The sequence below is a fragment of the Pristiophorus japonicus genome, chromosome 16 (genome assembly GCF_044704955.1).
Source record: "Pristiophorus japonicus isolate sPriJap1 chromosome 16, sPriJap1.hap1, whole genome shotgun sequence".
NCBI lineage: Eukaryota > Metazoa > Chordata > Chondrichthyes > Pristiophoridae > Pristiophorus > Pristiophorus japonicus.
Window position 1 is genome coordinate 108,538,669 of NC_091992.1, and position 22,710 is coordinate 108,561,378.

Genomic DNA, 22,710 nt, shown 5'->3' on the forward strand with positions numbered 1-22,710 from the left:
TCATCCTTTTTACTACAGATCGCTCAATTAGACATGTTGAAGGCTATGGGTCTGAAACCAGATGGTATTGTTGGCCACTCGGTGGGTGAGCTGGCCTGTGGCTATGCTGATGACTCACTGGCACATGAAGAAGTTGTATTAGCCGCCTACTGGAGAGGACGATGCATCAAGGAGGCCAAACTACCACTAGGGGCAATGGCTGCTGTTGGTAAGTGACTGGATGAACACCTTGCCTTATAAATTTCAAAAGTAAAACTGTTGAATTCTCCCGATGGCCCTGCAAGTTCATCTAATGAGCAACTGAAGCATATAGACCAGGAAAGTCTCTGGTTGACCGCTGTCCATTCGCTGATCTCATTTGGGGCATTGGTGCAAATGGCTTCGGCATCAGTGGGTTGGGAAGGACATAATTTGGCCAGGGTTCTTGCTCCTGAGCGTTGCCCAGTGGACACAGCTGGAACAGCACAAGCATAGATGTTGGATAAGGATAAGATGAGGCTTGGCTGTAACTCCCTCTGAGGGGGGAAAAGCCTGCTGATACTACTGTCAAGGCATATACATCAAGCATGATTATCTGGGTTATCTGCAGCTATGTAATTGGACCCCAGCAAGGTATCAACTGCATCAGGAGGGAAGGGAATGGGAGACAACCTGATCTAATGAACTGAGGGAGATATAGTGAAAAATAACCCATTCAAACAATGACACGGGCAAGATGTCAGATCCACTTTAATAATAGAGCAGAGTTTGTGTTCAAGTTTAGGGATGGTGTTACTGTTAATTTTATATCTGAATACAAGGACTGGTTCAAATTTAGTCCCATCACTCCTGGCTGTTGGGCTTCTATCTGAAATGAGTTTGAACACTCTGCTATGAATCAAGCCCAGGTTGATGTTAGGAAATCTCCTCTGTAGGCTGTAGAGCTCTTGCGTGAAATGAGTTTGGATGGTCTCAATCCAGTTGTTCATGGTGAACATTGCAACAAAAAACTACTCCAATTCAGCATTTATTGGTGCTGAATTGTCAGAGCTCATACAACAGCCGGCATGAAACATGGAAATGATCATATTTGTTTAGCAGGTGGTGTCCTCTTGAGGTTGGGACTAAGGCACAGTAGCGCTAGAGGTGGAACACACTGTTAAAGTAAAGTAGAGGGAGCTTTGATCTGCATGTAGCCATGCTATAACCTCGCCCGGAAGTGTTGATTCTTTCACTGGATGTCTGAAATAGAAAATGTTCCAATCCCCATTTGTAACATCCCTCATCTTGACATGTACAAAACTCAAAAGTAGAAGTAATCAAAAAAAAAAGAAATTAACTTGAACCAGCTCCTATTAGATAGAAGTTCAACGCAGGAAAATTGATCATTACTTGGTGCAAATTGGGTGATAAAATTACACTAATAGGGTCGAAGAGACTCTTCTGAAGTCGATATACCGACCTATTGTTGGACCAGGTCAGAGAGAGCCATCCTTCTGCTACCCTTGACTAGGAAGTGTCTGATACTGAGTGTCAACAGTGGAAGTGTCTATTCTTCACACTGATATCCAGCACTTAGATAAACACAAAAAAAAATCACCTCTGCTCAAAAGAAGATTTAGTACTTGTAAGAAATGTCATGAAGACAAGTTCCCCAAGTTTGCAGGGAAAATGTGTTGATGAATTGGACTGTGCAAAGAAAGCTGCAAAACCACTGAATCAGTTCGGTTTTAGGAGGCTTTGGTTTGTACTTGTCTCCAAAATGGCCATCACCTATCTACAGAATTCAAATTGGTAGCCCAGCCACAATTACAATGCAGGCTGATTAAGCATATGGACAACTGAAAAGGTACTATTTCTGCAGCATTTGGCTTTTAAAGCCATTTCATTGCTCACATACTGTTCTTGATGCATGTTCAGTTATGGATGAATTCAGGCCAACATATAAAAAGGTGACCATGGGACTTGCAGGAAAACAAACTATTTAGTATATAGGAAAAGCTGTGATCCATGAGTGTTGGCAATCCAAGAAAGAATAGAAAGATGGACATGCAATTAAATTAAGTTATTGCAAAAACATAACTGAAAATTGCAATGTTTTAATATCTGACAGGACTGACCTGGAATGAGTGTAAGGAGCAGTGTCCGGAAGGGGTGGTCCCAGCCTGCCACAATGCAGAGGATACTGTCACCATCTCTGGGCCACAGGTAAGGAACAGAACAGAATGAGGTGGTAGTAAGGGCACTCCACTATTGGACGGCTGCTGACCACATAACGGGCACATTGATAAATAATTGGGATGATGCCAGGAATGAGTAGTTATAGTTCTGAAGATCGACTCGGAACAATTGGTGTTATTTTCAATGGAACAGAGAAGGTTAAGGGGGATTTAATAGAGGTTTCCAAAATTAGGAAAGATTTTGAGTGGGTAAATAGGGAATGTTTGTTTCCAGCAGTTGGCACATTGGTAAAAGGAGGCATAGACTGGGGCCTAACAAAGATGAATGTTAAATGATTTTTTTCAAATTTGTTAGAACATGAATGCTTGGAGTTTCCGCTCGATTGTGCTGGGGGTTTTTTTTCGTGCAATTCGCCCGATATCGGGTAATTGAACGCAATTTGCGCTTAAATGTGAATTAAGTTTCCGTGATCTTTTACGCTAGTTTTAAAAACATTGTGCTAGAAGCAGGCCCCACCTACAAAACTGGCCATGCCCCCAGAATGAATTAATAATCTTTGGTAGTTTCCGCTAATTGCGCTCGTTTGCGGGCCTTCAAGGAGGCACCAAAAATTAAGCTATTGGTGGAACTATTGGCCGCAAGGTCACCAATCGGTACGTTTTGAAAGGTTTTGAATTTTAAAAAATTTACTAAAGAACTGATTACTGTATCCCAATTTAAATAGAAAATAGTTCTGTATATTTTTTTTAAGTCATTTTCAGTCATTTTAAATTGGGTTACTCCACAGATGGTGGATTGACACTTTTTTTTGATTAAACCCATTTTCAGCGGTATTAATTAAACTTTACCAAGTTACCACTCAAAGCTATTAAAAAAAACATTTCGAAACACTACCCGATTGCACTGCTTCATGGCAGATTTTGCGTTCGGTGATATGCAAATGAGTTTGAGCAAATTTGAGGGGATAAAAATACACTTCAAAATGTTTCGCAGACTGTGCCCAAAGTGGAAACTCTCCCGCGAAATGTCTTGATATGTGGCTATTGAGGCAATAACTTATTGACATTTATTCAAAAGGGAATTGGATAAATATTTGAAAAGGCAGAATATAAAATGATAATTAGAAAAGGCAAGCTATTGGCATTCTGATATATATCTCCATTTGAAGAGCTACAGACATAATAAGCTGATTGGTCTCCTATGCTATAAATTGTATGATTCTAATTTGTTTCCCTGATAGGCAGCTGTGAGTAAATTTGTGGCCAAACTGAAGGAGGATGGAGTCTTCGCAAAGGAAGTTCGCAGTGCAGGAGTCGCATTCCACTCTTACTACATGGCCTCCATTGCCCCAACGCTTCTCACTGCACTGCAGAAGGTATGGCTATCATCTAGTTGGATAATTCTTTTGAAGAAGTAACAGAGCGACTGGGCCAGGCTAATGCAGTGGATGTGGTATATGTAGGCTTTCAGAAGGTCTTCAATAATATTCCATATAAGATACTTGCAATGTAATCTCGGGGCGTGTGAAGTCAGGGACCATGGAGCAGAATGGATTGAAGGGTGGCTACAAACCAGAAAAAGAGAGGGTAGGAGTTGCAGGAATTTTTTCAGACTGGCAGAAAGTGGGAAGAGCTGTCCCGCAGGGAGCACTGTTGCTTACCATATGCATCAATGTTTTGAACTCCGGAATTGAAGGTATGGTGTCAGAATTTGCAGATTGAGGGCTATAGCTGATGATGTGGAAGACTGCGCCAACATGCAGGTAGACATAAACAGGCTTGGTGGATAAAATGGCTTATGAAATGCAATAGGCGGAGAATAGAACAAAATTGTTATCTTTTGAAGTTTTTAATTTCTCCAGGCGGTGTTTGCAACGGATGAGGGGCAGAAGTGGATCGTAAGGTGGGTGGTGCCATCAGCGCAATGCAGACGTGCCGTGTCGCGCTAATGTGTAGCACCATCTCTCCCCTTCATTTAAAGGGGAGGGCCCCTGCGAGCTCTGCAGTCACTTTAGTGGCGCCAACTGGGCTATCGGAGGGTTTAGCTGGCCTGGTACCCAAGAAGGGGTGCCGGGCTGCTTATTGGCAGCCCGGCCGAACCCATGGCCACCACTGACAAGGCCGACTTCAGAGTCGGCGGACTATTCACATCAAATGTGGCCACGGCAGACGCCCTCCCCCCTAACCCTAACCCTAACCACTGGCAGCTTCCTGCTGGGAAAAGCTGCTGACTGGCGGCTGCTCCACTCCCAGAGGGCAATTTCCCTCGCAGGGCGGAAAGGGGACGCCGCCGGGTGGTAAGGGGTCGGCGCGTGGTCGACGGAGCAGGAACCTGTTTCCACCGCTCACGGACCGGGGGGGCAATTTCTGATGGATCAGCCCATCCGCCTGTCCCCGGTCGGAAAGGCTTTACCGTCCTAATGTAAGTGGGGGGTGGGGGGGGGAATTTCGGCCCCATAAAGTCTTAGCCAAATGCTGCTTCCTGGTGTATTTTGAATTATCCTTCAGCAATTATTTTGCTGTAAATATTTCCCATTGACAATTTTAGATAATTGAGTACCCATTGTATCGTACTAACTCTGTACCATGTCTTTCCTTCTGCACTCCTCCCCTCCCCCCCCCCACCTCCCTTCCTGACAGGTTATAACTGATCCCAAACGGCGTTCTGCTCGCTGGATCAGTACATCAATCCCAGAGTCCAAGTGGCACAGTGACCTGGCTAAATACTCATCTGCTGAGTATCACGTCAACAACCTGGTGTGCCCAGTCCTGTTCCAGGAAGGACTGCAGCATATTCCAGATAATGCTGTTGTGGTTGAGATTTCTGCTCACGCCCTGCTTCAGGTATCTGCCTTTCTCCTTTACTTCAGACTGCCTGTACAGTTGACTTTGTGCAAGGTCCCACTGTGTTGGGAGTGTGCGCTCGCTTTAAGGTGTAAGAGATGAGAGAATTTCACTCGATACAAGGGTGTTTCAAAGCATATGTATGGTTCCACGAGCATTAAACTGCTTGGTAACAAGGAAAATGTTTATTATCGAGACTATATCTATATTGTCACAGAATATTGTAGTGTTGCCACTGTTTTGTCCACATTGCAAATTGGCTACATTGCAAAAGCACTTAATTGGCTGTGAAGCGCTTTGAGACGTCTGGTGGTCGTGAAAGGCGCTATATAAATTCAGGGTTTCCTTTCTTTTCCCTGAATTAGTTATGCACATCTACACCCGACAATTGTAGTACCTGATGTATTCGCTGTAGCTTCATGTGATTAAGTATTAATTTAAAGGTGTCCTTCTAATATCCACAAAGACCTGAGTGTTTTGACACTGTGCCAAAAAGCCTGAGCCGGATTGCTTTCCTTTTCCAGGACATGAAGAACCTTGGCACCTAAACTTGTTAATTGCTCTAATTTATTCCAGTTAGGGTGGAAATTTGGTTGGAGGCTCATTAGGCGATAATGGCGGCGGGACGGTAAATTTTGCGCCGAGAAAGGGTTTGCGTCTGCAGCCACAAAATTCAGCAGCTGGGTCCTGAGTGTGGAGCGGAGCACCAAGGGAGACGGTCCACATTTTTCTGCGGACGCTAGGCCAGCTGAGCAACTGAAAATCCCAAGCTAAAGAGCCGGCCTCGGAGTGCCCTAAGAGAGGCTTTCCTGGAAAAATAAATCGCCAAAAATAACACACAAGAACATTCTCAATACCTTGCTCACCCCACATAAAGATAACAATCACACCTGCCTCATGTAGTCATTCCTTCCCTCACCGCCACTGGAACTGCTCGACCGCTTTCCCAGGCGGTCTCACGACGGCGCGTTACAGGGTCAGCGTGAAATTAAAAACTCGCCGCTGTTGAAACCGGGGGGCGTTGCACACCGGGTGGTATTGGGCAGCGCCCCCGGCATCGGCACACTGGATGTGCCGAGCGGCGCAAACGCCGGTGCTCGCAGCTCCGACCCCTTTAGCGCCCCTGTTCCGACCCTTTCCAGGGGCGCGAAGCCACCGAATTTCTACTCCGTGGACTATTTACTTTTCAAACGATTGACACTTTGAGGACAAGTTCAAAAGCAGCCCTGAAAAATAACTGGCTCTCGGGTTCACTTTTGGGGATCGTGGGGAACAGGGAATGATGGGAAGTTACGTGTCATTGCTGAACACGAGCTTCAGTGTAAAAGGTGAAAGATTGTGCACGCGACTCCTGACGCGCATTGTGCTCTTTACTTCAGGCTATTCTGAAACGAAGTTTGAAACAATCCTGTCTGATTCTACCGCTGATGAAACGAGGGCACAGCAATAACCTGGAGTACTTCTTGATGCACATTGGCAAAATCTACGCAAGTGGGTAAGTGGTTTATCTTTAGGGGGAAAAGATTTGAAATTTATATGTGAACAAATGTAAATTATAATTATGACCTGCTCACAAGCCACAATAAGAAACCACAGTAGATTTTCTGCTGTTGCTGCCTGTACATTGCACGAGCATTAATTGAATAGGCAGGCTCGAACAGAGGGTGGGCGGCGACATTTGCCACTATGCAATTTCTTTCAGTTTTGTCAATGGGGCAGAGTGGGCTGCATGTTCGTGCGATTGTTAGTACCGTAGCTCCATTATTGGCTTACAGTGGGAGCCTTCACTGCCAAGTGTTTCCTGTCTCTCCACTTGAACTTCTGTGACAGCGTGCTGCTCCACCTGCTGGGCTGTTTTCAAAAGAAGCAGCTCCTAATCATGGTGGGTAAAATGTAGGTCAAATGGGGTGAAGGGTCACGATCTTTGGCGCAGGACAGCATGAAGGCCGGGAAAAGAATGTATGAGAAAAGGCGAAGAGGAAGTGATTAGATGATGCCGTATGCGGGCTTTCAAACCCTGTGGATTGTAGGATGATAAAAGGGCCGCATTGCAACATGTCTGCAAGAAAGAAGGATTTATATTGTGCCTTTCATGACCACCAGACGTCTCAAAGCACTTTACAGCCAATGAAATACTTTTGGAGCACAGTCACTGTTGTAATGTAGGAAACGAGGCAGCCAATTCGGGTACAGCAAGCTCCCACAACCAACAACGTGATAATGACCAGATAATCTGTTCAAGTGATGCTGAGGGATAAATATTGGTCAGGACACCAGGGATAACTCCCTTGCTCTTCTTAAATAGTGCCGTGGGATCTTTTATATCCACTTGAGAGAACAGACGAGACCTCGGTTTAACAGCTCATTGAAAGAAGGCACCTCCGACAGTAGCGCTCCCTCAGCACTGTATTGGAGTGTCAGCCTAGATTTTCTGACTCCGAGGCGAGTGTGCTACCCACTGAGCCATAGTTGACACATGTACATGGCGGTACATCCTAGTTTTACACTACAGCTAACCACAGCTAGGGCAAGGAACTCTACAGGTGAACATGGGAATTTGTGTATGAGCAAATGTAAATTATAAGTCTTACTTGCTGCTCACAGCCACAGTAAGAAGCCTAGATTTTCTGCTGCTGCCTGTACATTGCACTGGCATTAATTGAATGATTCCTGATTTTGATACAGTAAAGATGCACAGAAGAGAAAAATACAGGGTGCATTTGGTGATGCGGAGGAACAAGAGAGGAAAGTTCAGAGAAGTAAATAATATTATTTATCAAACAGATAGACAAAAATGGTTAAGAGGGGGCTCTAGCTGAGTGAAGGGTCAGGTCTCCAAGGATGGGCTGTTCCTTGTATGTTGTGAGAGCAAGGTGTTAGAGCCTGCTCAGTTATAGGAATAGTATTTCAGTCTTGAATGAATTTGGGCTTTGTAGCAGACTGAGAATTGTTGACGGTAAAATAAATGTTTAGCCCAAGAAAGGAAATCAAATATCTTGGTGGCAACTCCCTCAGTGGAAGATATTTCACATCACAGAAGAATGAAATAATGTGATCTAATCGTAGTGTACTATTAAAAATACAGTAACTCCATTTATGTTTGGTGAATATTTAGCCGACCTAGCTGAGGACTTGTCCAAAGACTTAGTCCACGTCATACCACAGGTGGTGATGTGGAAATTAAGAACTGCCATTTTTATTGGTAGGATAATGTAGCCTGGATTTTCCACTTGTGTATTCTGGGTGCGTGCCCAGAGCACAGTTCGGGACATTGCATGCCCGGCCTGTGATTTTTCCATCTGTGGATTTTAATATCCTGGGCTAGGAGTGCAGAACTTTCTAATATGCATCCCTGGTGTGAACAAAGAGTGATGAAGCAGGAAATCCAGCCCTTTGTGCACCTCAAAATAGTGCTTCCTGATTGATACATGTTTGCAATATTCAGTTCAAGTTTTGATTTTTAAAATGACTAAACCTATACCTGTCTCAGCTTTCCATAATAACCCGGGGATGACTCTTGGAAAGAGCAAGTCAGGTCCCAGCTAATCGCTGCAGCTTACTGGCAGATGCGATCTTAATCTGGTTCTCCGATCTTAAATTAATGAGATTACATGGCAATTAACATGTATCTAAATGGCATGAAATTGTTAAATATTTATGTGCTGTTTTGAAATAATAGAGCGAACCTAGACTCCAACAAATTGTACCCACCTGTGGAGTATCCCATCCCTGCTGGAACCTCCTTGATTTCCCCCTGCATCGTGTGGGACCACAGCCAGACCTGGGACGTACCCAAGACCGAGCATTTTTCCTCAGGTTCTGGAGGTTTGGGATCTGCCATTGTGTTTAATATTGGTGAGTCACAGTCAGAAACCTCCTTGATAAGTGCATTAAATCACCTACATTGCACTGTTGATGATGACTATTAAACATTTTTTCTCTCTCTTCAACATTCAAATATTTACAGATATTTTTAAAACGTGTACGGGCTAGATTTTTGGTTTTCAGCAAACGGTAGTTTTACGCCAATATTACCGTTTTCACTGCGCTACCGTTTTTAGGCCTAACTTTTGGCCTTTATGGGACGCATCGGAAAAGTCAGTGTTGCATGAAGATTCGCGCCGCAAACCGCGATTTTCGACAACTTTAGTCCGGGGCCGATTGCACTGCGAGAGAAGCCTAGGGAGGGGACATTTTTTTTTTTTAATTGCAAAAAAAATTCACAAAACATTCAAAAAAACCCATTCCTACTAAATCGCTGAAAAATAATTTAAAAATAAAAACTTTAACTTGCCTTTTTGCAAGTCTTCATACTTACCGCTGCTGGCAGGCTGCACCGACAGGTTTGACCTATCGGTATTCTGGACGCAGTGTACGGGTTGGGGGAGGGCCGAAAGTACGACGGTAATGCAACGTTGTTTCACGTCGGTGCACCTCTCCCCGGCCGCAAAAGGTGACCGAAGATCCCGTCGACCGGGTTTTCGCTGGGGGGGGGGGATGGGGGGGTGCCAAATCGCGGCGCAAACCTGGTCGCAAGGTCGGCGAGCATCCAGCCCGTTGGGGCCGAAATTGCCTTCAGGAGGTGGCCACTGGTCGGTAAGGACTCGCCACCTGGTCAGCACAGAGTTACAGCCCGACCCTTTAACTGAAGGGGTGGGACATAGTGACGCACTGACGTCAGCAGCGACATGCTGATGACTCCGAGTGACCTCCACTCTGCTCGAAGGGCACTTCTGCCCCAACCGACGCTCCCGACAGGATTGGGGCAGAGAAAAATCTTCCAGATCGGTGATTGCGCCCCTTTCGGTCGAAGAGCAATTGCGGTCCTGTAATATCTGGATAATAAAACTTATTCAGCTAATTAAAATGTAATTTAATGTCTCCAGCTGGATATTCTGTTCTGTTTTGAGATCGTGTTTATTGTTGATTTGTGCGCCCCCTCAGATCTGAACCCTGAATCTCCTGACCATTATATAGTCGATCACTGTATTGATGGGAGAGTACTGTACCCAGCCACCGGGTACCTAGTTCTGGCCTGGCGAGCACTGATGCGATTGATTGGAGCTGTTATGGAGCAGACACCAGTAATATTTGAAGATATTGTCTTACACAGGGCAACTATCCTACAGAAAACAGGTACCGGGTTTAAAATGTTCTCACTGTGTAGTTTTAGATATGTTCATATTCAGCCGCCTGGATAGAAACATAGAAACATAGAAAATAGGTGCAGGAGTAGGCCATTCGGCCCTTCGAGCCTGCACCGCCATTCAATGAGTTCATGGCTGAACATGCAACTTCAGTACCCCATTCCTGCTGTCTTGCCATACCCCTTGATCCCCCTAGTAGTAAGGACTACATCTACTTCCTTTTTGAATATATTTAGTGAATTGGCCTCAACAACTTTCTGTGGTAGAGAATTCCACAGGTTCACCACTCTCTGGGTGAAGAAGTTTCTCCTCATCTCGGTCCTAAATGGCTTACCCCTTATCCTTACACTGTGACCCCTGGTTCTGGACTTCCCCCAACATTGGGAACATTCTTCCTGCATCTAACCTGTCTAAACCCGTCAGAATTTTAAACGTTTTTGAGATCCCCTCTCATTCTTCTGAACTCCAGTGAATACAAGCCCAGTTGATCCAGTCTTTCTTGATATGTCAGTCCCGCCATCCCAGGAATCAGTCTGGTGAACCTTCGCTGCACTCCCTCAATAGCAAGAATGTCCTTCCTCAGGTTAGGAGACCAAAACTGTCCACAATACTCCAGGTGTGGCCTCACCAAGGCCCTGTACAACGGTAGTAACACCTCCCTGCCCCTGTACTCAAATCCCCTCGCTATGAAGGCCAACGTGACATTTGCTTTCTTAACCGCCTGCTGTACCTGCATGCCAACCTTCAATGACTGATGTACCATGACACCCAGGTCTCGTTGCACCTCCCCTTTTCCTAATCTGTCACCATTCAGATAATAGTCTGTCTTTCTGTTTTTACCACCAAAGTGGATAACTTCACATTTATCCACATTATACTTCATCTGCCATGCATTTGCCCACTCACCTAACCTATCGAAGTCACTCTGCAGCCTCATAGCATCCTCCTCGCAGCTCACACTGCCACCCAACTTAGTGTCATCCGCAAATTTGGAGATACTACATTTAATCCCCTCGTCTAAATCATTAATGTACAATGTAAACAGCTGGGGTCCCAGCACAGAACCTTGCGGTACCCCACTAGTCATTGCCTGCCATTCTGAAAAGTACCCATTTACTCCTACTCTTTGCTTCCTGTCTGACAACCAGTTCTCAATCCACGTCAGCACATTACCCCCAATCCCATGTGCTTTAACTTTGCACATTAATCTCTTGTGTGGGACCTTGTCGAAAGCCTTCTGAAAGTCCAAATACACCACGTCAACTGGTTCTCCCTTGTCCACTCTACTGGAAACATCCTCAAAAAATTCCAGAAGATTTGTCAAGCATGATTTCCCTTTCACAAATCCATGCTGATTTGGACCTATCATGTCACCTCTTTCCAAATGCGCTGATATGACATCCTTAATAATTGATTCCATCATTTTACCCACTACTGATGTCAGGCTGACCGGTCTATAATTCCCTGTTTTCTCTCTCCCTTTTTTAAAAAGTGGGGTTACATTGGCTACCCTCCACTCAATAGGAACTGATCCAGAGTCTATGGAATGTTGGAAAATGACTGTCAATGCATCCGCTATTTCCAAAGCCACCTGATGAAGGTTTTGTGCTCCTACTGCGTGAGGTCGTGTTCGAACTATATCCGTTTAATTGGGATGATAGTCGTCATAAATTAAAGAATTCAGGCACTTAAGTCTCAGCTGCTAGGACATTCCATGCATTTTTATTCTACTTTACAGCAGAACTAGGACAACTCCATGAACAACGGCATTATTCCGGAACAAAATAGAAAAAAAATTGAATTTCAAATTTATGGAGAATCTTGCAGACAGGTCTTAAAATATGAAATGCTAACTCTTTTGACTGCTGTTATGCTCAAAAGTGGAAATGCTAATCTAGGCTTCCAAGACTTTAGAATAATGCAATTGGCATTGTTTTTCTTGCATCCAATTGTTTTTCTCATGTTTTTTAAATTAATAAAAATTCTTGTCCATTGTGATAGAGTGGATAGGAAGGACCTATTTCCCTTAGCAGAGAGGTCAATAACCAGGGGACATAGATGTAAAGTAATTGGTAGAAGGATTAGAGGGGTGTTGAGAACTTTTTTCACGCAGAGGGTGGCGGGGGTCTGGAACTCACTGCCTGAAAGGGCATTAGAGGCAAAAACCCTCATCACATTTAACAAATACTTTGATATGCACTTGAAATGCTGCAGCCTACAGGGCTACAGACCAAGAGCTGGAAAGTGGGATTAGGCTGGATAGCTCGTTTTTTGGCCGGCACAGAAACAATGGGCCGAATGGCCTCCTTCTGCACCGTAAATTTCTATGATCCCATTATGAAATGTGGAAATTGCAAATGGTGACAGATCAATATTTCTGGTCCAATGCTTTTAACTCCTTTCCCCCTCTCGCCTCCCCTGCCCCCCAACTGCCTACAGTGTGACACCTCCATGAGCAGTTTGAACAGTAGCATATTCTTATCTTCTTCATCTACCTGTACTGCCAGGAGAAAGGGAGATAAGTGGAGAGAGAGTAAACTTAGTGAGAGGAAAGAGGCAGAAGAGCAACTGGAGGTGTTTCTGTGGCTGTTGTGTTTCATTTCAATAACTCTAAGCATTAACTATGTACACCAGTTTTAAAAAAAAACTAAATGATTTGTAACTTATTTATGCTGGGTGAGATTCCTTTTTAATTTTAGCAAAAAGTGAAATCCTATTTTGTAGTCGCACCACTTTTTTTTTGCTAAAATTATAGGAATCTTACTTAATAAACAGTTAAAAGTGAATACCACTCTTGATATTTTCTTATCTTGTACTTCTCTCAAGGCTCTGTGCAGCTTGAAGTGCGGCTGATGCCAGCATCAAATCGATTTGAGGTTTCAGAGAACAACAACCTGGCTGTTAGCGGTAAGTCACGTTTTGTTAAAGCTTTTCTTCTGATGGAATGGTGTGGGTGTTGCCTGTTCTAACATCCACAGGCCTAAAAAGCAAGTCCAGGGGCTTCTTGTAAACTCAAAAAAAATGACAGCAATGTTGGCTTATTTTTCCCTGTACTAATATGTGTGGTACCTCATGAAAATGGAGACTCTTCTCTTAAAATAAATAAATATACGTGCTTCATTCAGTAGCAATCATGTCCCCTTGTAGGGGTTTTTAACTGAAGACATTGACTCCCTCAATGGAAATAAGGTTCCCAGGCTGAGCTCATCCTTCAGTACCTCACCAAAGTGATTATTATTCCTGTGAAAGCATTGATGGCGAGTGCTGGCAGGTGATCTGAATGTTGAAGATATGTCTGGTGGGCATATTCTTGTCCACACTGACCAGGTCCATCATCATCATCATCATAGGTAGTCCCTCGAAACGAGGATGAATTGCTTTCATGCCAAAAAAGGATGAGTTCACAGGTGTTTCAATAAAGGACCTAATATTCCAAGTCCTGAACTACATCCTGAAGGGTGGAAGATGCCTGTGCGTAGATTTTTTTAACGTGTGGTGGCCGTTGCACATCAGCCACCACACGGGCTTGACAGAGCTAGGCCTTGGTCCAGTGGCAAGGATTAACCAAGACGACTGGAGACCTGCTCTGCTGCATAGACCTATTGTGCACACATATCGCAGTGTGGGCTGGCCCGTGCTGCCCCTGGCCCAGAACTCACGCCTCTCCAGGGCCCCGATCACATCCCTCCACAGCCTTTTGCCACTCCTGCTGTATCTGCCCACGCTCCAATCACCGACCTGGATCTTGATGACGTCACTCTTCGCTGCCGTCGCCCTCCTGCACCAGCTCGCACTGCTCCCTGAAGTGGCTCCACGCTGCTCCCGGGCCGCCGCTCCTCCACTCACGCAGATCAGGGCCTCCACGCTGCTCCAGTCCATACCCTTCCAGTATGGGTCATTCTATGTGATCAGGAATAAGAAACCGAGCCAGGTTTTCCCATTGCTAATCACCAATACCACCAATTCCAGCACGTCCAGTGCTGCCTAGCTAAGATTAGCTAATTAACACAAGTTGGCGATTTATCCCGGGATCTTCCTGCTCTAAGGCTTAGAGACAGAGGGGTAGAATTTAACTTTCACCACTTGGCGGTAAACTGGCTTTAGCGTATTGCTACTGGCCCTGAAATTTAAAATCTACCCCAAAGACTTTTACCTCTGTGCTATCCTTTGACTCTTGCTGTTGAGAAATGTCCTCTTTACTATTTTGAAGACTCACTTATTTCACATGGAGGCTTTTAGTTTGAATTTGAAAGTATTACCTGCTGTTGTAACGTATACACCTGTGAGTATGCTCACAGGTTTGTAGAGCTGTTGAGAGGTGGGCGCTGGAGGGACTGGAGTGCATTGTCACCCCCGGCAACCAAATTTTAATTTGATTTTATAAGTTTTAAAGTTTCATTTGTTTTAATTGCCGGGTTTTTAACGTCCCCCTCCCCTTTTATAGGGGGCACTTGTAAATTATGGTTTTAGAGCCCCCAAAAAAAACACACCAAAAAAAAAACTACAAAAATACAAAAAAAAAGGGCCTTGGGAAATGTTTGGAGTGTCCCCCAGATCGGGGGGCACGATTTAATGTTTATGATTTAATGTTTGTTGTTAACTCCAAAAGAGTTGTAGAGCTGTTGCTTTGCGAGTGGCATGACCAGTCATGTGATGTTGACAAGACTCAATAAAACCCCAGTCACTTGGGTGTAGGTTGGCAACGATGAGGTATGCAGTTGTGAGCTTAGTGGATGAACTGGTAATAAGAACGTAAGAAATAGGAGCAGGCCATTTGGCCCCTCGAGCCTGCTCTGCCATTCAATAAGATCATGGCTGATCTGGACGCGGCTCCACTTCCCTGCCCATTCCCCATAATCATTTACTCCCTTATCGCTCAAAAATCTGTCTATCTCCGCCTTAAGTATATTCAATGGCGCAGCCTCTACAGCTCTCTGGGACAGAGAATTCCATAGATTTATAACCCTTTTAGAGAAATAATTCCTCCTCATCTCAGTTTTAAATTGGCGGCCCCTTATTCTAAGACTATGTCCCCTAGTTTTAGTTTCCCCTATGAGTGGAAATATCCTCTCTGCATCCACCTTGTCGAGCCGCCTCATTATCTTATATGTTTCAATAAGATCACCTCTCATTCTTTTGAACTCCAATGTGTATAGGTAATGTTTAGTGTGATTGTTAAAGCTTTGTTAGTAAACCAATTAGTTCTTAATAGCAATGTGTTGCTATGAATTCTTAAGCAAAGAACCCATGAGGCAAATACATTAGACCTGCGCTATAGGACAACAAATTTACTAATTTAATAACAGGACTTCATAAACTGCAATGGATTGTGTGGCTGGGACTGCACCATTATCAAATGGTCATTTTTTTCCCATAAGACGATGTTTCTATAATTTATGAGCTGGTTCATAGTTATAGAGCTGTGAAGCTTAAAGGTGTATTTGCTCAGGAGTTGGTTTGAAGTCGGTTCATGCTCAAATGATAACTGTATATTGAGGGAATCAAGGGATATGAAGATGGTGCAGGAAAGTGGAGTTGAGATAGAAGATCAGCCATGATCTCATTGAATGGCGGAGCAGGCTTGAGGGGGAAAAATGGCCTATTCCTGCTCCTAATCCTTATGTTCTTGTGTTCTAACTGTATAACATTAGTAATCCATTTCTAAACTTCCGTTCCTTGTCTCACATGTCGTGTGCTTATTTTGACAAAATGGCATTGTTTTATTAATATGTCGTCATTTGTGAATATATGGTCTTGAAATAAGCAAAGCCATGTTCAGCAGAGGTGTCATTAACAATGTTCAATTTGTGTCACAAGAGGACAAGAACACACTGAGCCTTGCAGATGTTCAGATGTTTTTAAAAGCGGAAAAAGATCAGGTTGTTGTAGTATTGCAGTGGCTATTTGCCATGAATTTCATTTTATGCACATATATAATGTTGTTAATTGCAGGGAAAGTGTCACTGTTGGAAGAAAAGGCCCTAACTGACTTCAGAAACCAGATACAGACAAGCTCAGAGTTTGAAGATACAGAGACAAAGTTCCGTCTTTCTCCGGTAGACATTTACAAAGAGCTGCGTCTACGAGGGTATGAATATGGAAAAAACTTCCAGGGAATCTTAGAATCTAATAATACAGGTAAGTGCTGTATTAAGATTTTAGTTTTAGGATTTGTAAATCGGCACATCCAACACCTAACATGAGGGAAACTGCATTGTAATATATTAAATACATGTATACATCATTTTTGCCTTTCATATGCTAGGAGATAAAGGGAAGTTGCTCTGGTCCAGGAACTGGGTGACGCTTTTGGATACCATGTTGCAGATGATTGTGGTCGGATTGCCTGGACGCAGCTTGAGAATACCAACACGTATCCGCTCGGTGTGCATTGACCCCCAATTTCATGAGGAGAAGATCCAAGAGTACAAGGATAACAAAAAAGGTTTTTTTGAAGACACTTACTATGACAAATTTGATGGTATAACATTTGAATATTTGACTGACCTTCAAAAAGCTGAGGGCTATTATATGATACAGGTGTCTGTGTATATATAATAATCGACTCATGATTGGTCAACAATGGCCACTGGTGAGCTATAGTCCATTTGTGTTGTAAATGTGCACGGTAACATCAAGTTTTAAATTAATTGAAGTTTGGAAGTTAAATACTTGCAAATCATTATGTTCTGAAAGTAGCCAAATTGCTGGAGTCTCTCATGCTACCACACCTACCAACACTCCACACCTGTCTTTTCAAAGTGTCAGGTTCGAGTTTAGAAAGTAGAGTTTTGCTCCCAAATGCTAATGTTAGATCTCTTAATTCTCAATGAGATGCAAATTCTGGTTGTAGGTTTAAAATAACTTTATTCCAGCTATAGCAACAGAGTTCTTGCTGAGCTTTATCTCTTTGTTACACTGCAGCACATGGCAAAAAATGGCTGTACTTATATCTGGATCAATTTACAATAGTGAGCTCGCCCCTTTTGACCTTATTGGCTCAATTGATGTGTTGTTAACCCATAACTGGCTCCCAGCCTAAAGTTCTGAAATGTCGAGTGTGAGTTATAGCTCAATGCAATGTGCTAGCTCTCACGTAGGCTGGGGTCTGTGTTTTCTCAACTTTGCAGCCTGCTTGAATTCTTTATCAGCTAATCTTCAGAAGCCAGATTTTTGCTTCTGTTTAAGGAGATTTGACAGAATGCCTTCATATTTTCAATCACCTATCTTTAGATTGCATTTCTGTACTACACACATAATCAGTATAATAATACCTGTACATCCTTGTGACTTTCTTTATATGCGAATACCTGTACAACAAATGCTTCTTCGACACACTCTTTAGTAAAATTCACCAGACATTGTAAACCTTCAATTCAGGTCACTTTTAAAACATTACTTCACATCCATGCTTTCATGCAGAGCAGCAAAATCTGCTGAACATTTCAATATTTGCATGTAACATAAGGAAATGATTCAGCCGAATACTAGCTACGAATTTTGAAACCAATGTAGAGCTTTGGCTCACTGCTGCCAGTAGTAGGTTCCTTATTTCTAAACATGCTCATTTTGCTGTTCCTCCGCAGCTGTGGATGTCATTGTGAATCGTTGTCTTGACAACATTGTGGCGGGAGGAGTCCAGATCAGTGGGTTACATGCAACAGTTGCTCCACGCCGCCAGCAGCAGCAGACCCTGCCTATTTTGCAAGAGTTCCACTTCAGCCCATATTTTGAGAATGACTGTCTGAGTGGCAGTGAGAAACTTCGCTCCTGCCTCGCACAGTGCAAAGGTGAGCAGCTATTCCGAGATTTAATAATTCTGTTTGGTTTTTGTTATGTATGTAAACATTGTAACCGTGTAAGACTTGCCACCAGAGGGCGCAACTGTTGGAGTCCCAAGGGTCACCTGTACACCTCGTGCAAGGGAGTATAAAAGGTTGTCTGTCATGCTGCTTAGGCACTCTGGAGTTGTATTAAGGTCACATCAGTTTTAGCTCACAGTACTCAGTCTTGTGGAGTTCTCCATACCTAACAGTTTTAATAAGAAATAGGAGCAGGAGTAGGCCATTTGGCCCCTCGAGCCTGCTCCGCAATTCAATAAGATCATGGCTGATCTGATCTTGGCCTCCACTCCCCCGCTCCCCACCCACCCCCGCTCCCCATAACTCTTGACTCTCCTTATCTTTCAAAAATCTGTCTAACTCCACCTTTAAATATATTCAATGACCCAGCCTCCATAGCTCTCTAGGGTAGAGAATTCCAAGGATTCGTGACCCTCTGAGAGAAGAAATTCCTCCTCATTTCTGTTTTAAATGGGCGACCCCTTATTATGAAACTATGCCCCCTAGTTCTAAGTGCCCCCACGAGGGGAAACATCCTCTCTGCATCTATCCTGTCGAGCCCCCTCCAAGATCACCTCTCATTCTTCTAAACTCCAATGAGTACAGGCCCAACCTGCTCAACCTTTCTTCATAAGGCAACCCCTTCATCTCCGAAATCAACCTCATGAACCTTCTCCGAACTACCTCCAATGCAAGTATATCCTTCCTTAAGTAAGGAGACCAAAACAGTACGGCAGGTATGGTCTCACCAACGTCCTGTACGCTTTTAATAAAATACTATATTTTTCCAGCAATGCCACTAAAGGAATCAAAGTTCAGTAATAACTCTGTGCAGACTGTAGTCTCATTTCTACATCTATTGCTTTTATCCTCCCACTTGTGTTTATATTTCCTTGGGCTACGCAGCACTCCACAGTGCAAGAATTGGCCCATTCCAGGCCTCTGGTGATGTTACTGAGTGACTGGCCATTATGAGGTGACTGGTGTGCAATGGCCACCACACGTTTAAAAAAAATCCACGCACAGGCATCTTCCACCCTTCAATATGTAGTTCAGGACCTGGAATGTCAGGTCCTTCATTGAAACACCTGGAAACTCATCCCTTTTTGGTGTGGAAGCAAGTCATCCTCGAATCGAAGAAGATTATGAGGTGAGAAGCAAACTAGCCAGAGTTGACTTAACATAGACATAGAAACATAGAAAATAGGTGCAGGAGTAGGCCATTCGGCCCATCTAGCCTGCACCGCCATTCAATGAGTTCATGGCTGAACATGCAACTTCAGTACCCCATTCCTGCTTTCTCGCCATACCCCTTGATCCCCCTAGTCGTAAGGACTTCATCTAACTCCTTTTTGAATATATTTAGTGAATTGGCCTCAACAACTTTCTGTTGTAGAGAATTCCACAGCTTCACCACTCACTGGGTGAAGAAGTTCCTCCTCATCTCGGCCCTAAATGGCTTACCCCTTATCCTTAGACTGTGACCCCTGGTTCTAGACTTCCCCAACATTGGGAACATTCTTCCTGCATCTAACCTGTCTGAACCCATCAGAATTTTAAATGTTTCTATGAGGTCCCCTCTCATTCTTCTGAACTCTAGTGAATACAAGCCCAGTTGATCCAGTCTTTCTTGATAGGTCAGTCCCGCCATCCCGGGAATCAGTCTGGTGAACCTTCGCTGCACTCCCTCAATAGCAAGAATGTCCTTCCCCAAGTTAGGAGACCAAAACTGTACACAATACTCCAGGTGTGGCCTCACCAAGGCCCTGTACAACTGTAGCAACACCTCCCTGCCCCTGTACTCAAATCCCCTCGCTATGAAGGCCAACATGCCATTTGCTTTCTTAACCGCCTGCTGTACCTGCATGCCAACCTTCAATAACTGATGTACCATGACACCCAGGTCTCGTTGCACCTCCCCTTTTCCTAATCTGTCACCATTCAGATAATAGTCTGTCTCTCTGTTTTTACCACCAAGGTGGAAAACCTCACATTTATCCACATTATACTTCATCTGCCATGCATTTGCCCACTCACCTAACCTATCCAAGTCACTCTGCAGCCTCATAGCATCCTCCTCGCAGCTCACACTGCCACCCAACTTAGTGTCATCCGCAAATTTGGAGATACTACATTTAATCCCCTTGTCTAAATCATTAATGTACAGTGTAAACAGCTGGGGCCCCAGCACAGAACCTTGCGGTACCCCACTAGTCACTGCCTGCCATTCTGAAAAGTATCCATTTACTTCTTCGCTTCACGTGGGGCAATGCCTGGCCGTCACTTGGTGCTTCTGGTGATGACTTGTCCATAATCAGGAACTGGCTCAGTGGGGAATCATTGTTGTATGTGCTGCAATGTATTGGAACACAAATGCCTTTTGCCACCTCTAATTCTACTTCAGAAATGTGCTCATTTTAAAAGCCGAAACTTTCCTTCAGCTGTCTCTGATTGAAACAACTCTTTTGTTTTAAGGTTTTGTGCAGAAGCTGCAGGATAAGTTGTCCAATCATGGACTGAAGCTTTCCTTCTCTGGTCTACCTACGGGTATAACTGCCTCTACTGGAACCACTGGCTCAGAGAAAGGACTTCTGCACATGCTCGATGTACTGTGTGGTCTCGACCTGAATGGAAACCTCTGGTCAGAACTGCAACAGACAGTGGAGAGGGAAAAGGGTTGCTTACACGAAGATGAGCTACTGAATGGGTTACTGGATAGCCCAGCATTAAAAATCTGTCTTGATATCTCCCTGGAAAATACTATCGGCAAGAAGATGAAGATTATAGAGGTAAAGGAATGATTTCCCTTTTGGCTAGCAAAGTTTATGTATAATTATCTTGTATAAAATACCTTCATGACTGCATCTTACCCTGGGTTTGGGATCGAGATCAGGGAAAGGATTGGGTTCATGAGGGATAGTTCATGTCTGACCAATTTACCACAGTTCTTTGAGGTAATCTGGTGGACAAGGGTGAGGATGTGAACATTATCTACCTTCAATTCAGAAACTCATTTATCACGGTCACACATAGCAAATTAATTCATGAGAGTCATGGCACAGATGGAGAGAAAGGGCGGGTTGGCGATAGGGTTGTGATTGGAGAAAACCTAGAGCTTGAAGGTGAGCTTTTGAAGGTGGGGCTGATGACAGCAGGTTTAAATGGGGTTAGGATGATGCCACAGAATAGGAAGAATTTGATTATGTCAGCACACATAGGGCAAGAGGAGTGATTATCTGGGCTGAGGAGGGGGTGGGGGAGGATTGACCTCAACCACAGTATTTGAAATGAAATCCATGAGCTTCTGCATTATTATCAGAGCTGAGCATGAGGGAGGGAGAATGGAGGAAATAATTTTTGGCTGAGAAGGGAAGTCTGCAATTGTTCTTGGTCTCCAGAATAATTCCGAGGTATTGGAAAGGTGTATCCACTTTCTGAGAGAGAGTAGCAATACTCCCTTCCCTCCATATAATCTTTCCAGCCAATCACAGAGAGGCTCTGACAGCAGTAACGAATTCCACTCTTCAGGGAAGAGTGACTTTGAATAAAGAATGTTGCATGTGTACTAATGGAAACTTACAACGATTATTTCACAGCAGAAGTACTTAAATGCTATGCTGAGAATTCGTTATTGAACTATTTACTGCTTGATTTGATTGTGGTAGCTTTTTGCTCCCTCCCCTTCCACCAAGTCCAAATGTTCCCTGTGGTTGATGACCAGATTACCTGAGAATATTGATGCTAAGTAATCAAGACAATCTGCCAAAATTGAGTGCTGTAATGACACCTGACTCTAATCCTTCTCAAGATATTAATGGACAGTGGACCTATAGAATATTCTATATTCAGTAAAGTAGACCGACACTTACCACAAATGACAGTCGTCTGCTTCTGGACCAGTGAAAGGCCAGTTATACCTTGCAATGATTGAAGAGACAGTGAAATTTACAGCATGGCCTGATATAATGAGGGTGATCATGCTAGTTTCAGCAAAGTCAGCGATTGTCACAAGAAAGTTCTGCTTTTCATTTAAGCAGTCTAAATCTTTTTTGTCTATTTGAAAGTTCAGTCTATACATATCAAGATAGCTTGGGGTCAAATTTAACTCCCAGCATGTTTCAGGCGGCTGGTGTGTGTGCTAAGCACACTCATTGGCCCAGATTTCAGCCTCTGGGTATTTTAACTTCCAGATATCGTTTGACTGGCGTCGCCTTTATCACATTTGGTACTTCGATCTTTTCAAAGTAGCTACTGAGTCAGCATTTTCAGTAGGACATTGATATCAAAGTTGATCGACTGGTTTCACTTTTTTAATGCAGGGTAAAGTGGGTAATGAGGACTGTAAATGCAGAGGGGCTCTGTGTAACTGTTCAGGGGAGGGGAATGAGCAGGTCACCAGAAGCGCTGATCTGTCAACTGGTCCCTGGCCTCCCTGGCAGCAATGCATTGACCAGCCTCTCCTTCCTTTGAATCACCATCGCCTTCACCCAATTGTTGCTCGTCTGATGCGAACTCTTCGTGTTGCTGTACCTCCTCCAACTGCAGCCCTCCCTGTGTTGCCGTGCTCTGCAATATACAATGATGTGACCAGCTTTGTGTGAGGCCTAGACCCGTCTGGGCACCTGAACCTTTACTTCAATAGGGCATGATTGCCATGGTTGTGATTGTACCCGAGAGCTTCAGGTTTTGGGGGTGGGGGGGGGGGTGGGGAGGGAGGTT

General features: G+C 44.0%; 1 protein-coding gene across 1 annotated transcript in view; it reads left to right on the forward strand.

Annotated features, from left to right (window-relative positions):
* The window catches only part of fasn (fatty acid synthase), a 103,008-nt gene that overhangs the window by 24,146 nt on the left and 56,152 nt on the right, over nucleotides 1–22,710 (forward strand). Inside the window, exons 11-22 of the mRNA XM_070857666.1 lie at nucleotides 19–208; nucleotides 2,093–2,187; nucleotides 3,401–3,535; nucleotides 4,800–5,003; nucleotides 6,383–6,498; nucleotides 8,683–8,858; nucleotides 9,948–10,139; nucleotides 12,977–13,057; nucleotides 16,103–16,288; nucleotides 16,416–16,595; nucleotides 17,737–17,940; nucleotides 20,467–20,780. Of these exons, the coding sequence (XP_070713767.1) occupies nucleotides 19–208; nucleotides 2,093–2,187; nucleotides 3,401–3,535; nucleotides 4,800–5,003; nucleotides 6,383–6,498; nucleotides 8,683–8,858; nucleotides 9,948–10,139; nucleotides 12,977–13,057; nucleotides 16,103–16,288; nucleotides 16,416–16,595; nucleotides 17,737–17,940; nucleotides 20,467–20,780 (2,073 nt within the window). The remainder of the gene's footprint in view (nucleotides 1–18; nucleotides 209–2,092; nucleotides 2,188–3,400; nucleotides 3,536–4,799; nucleotides 5,004–6,382; nucleotides 6,499–8,682; nucleotides 8,859–9,947; nucleotides 10,140–12,976; nucleotides 13,058–16,102; nucleotides 16,289–16,415; nucleotides 16,596–17,736; nucleotides 17,941–20,466; nucleotides 20,781–22,710) is intronic.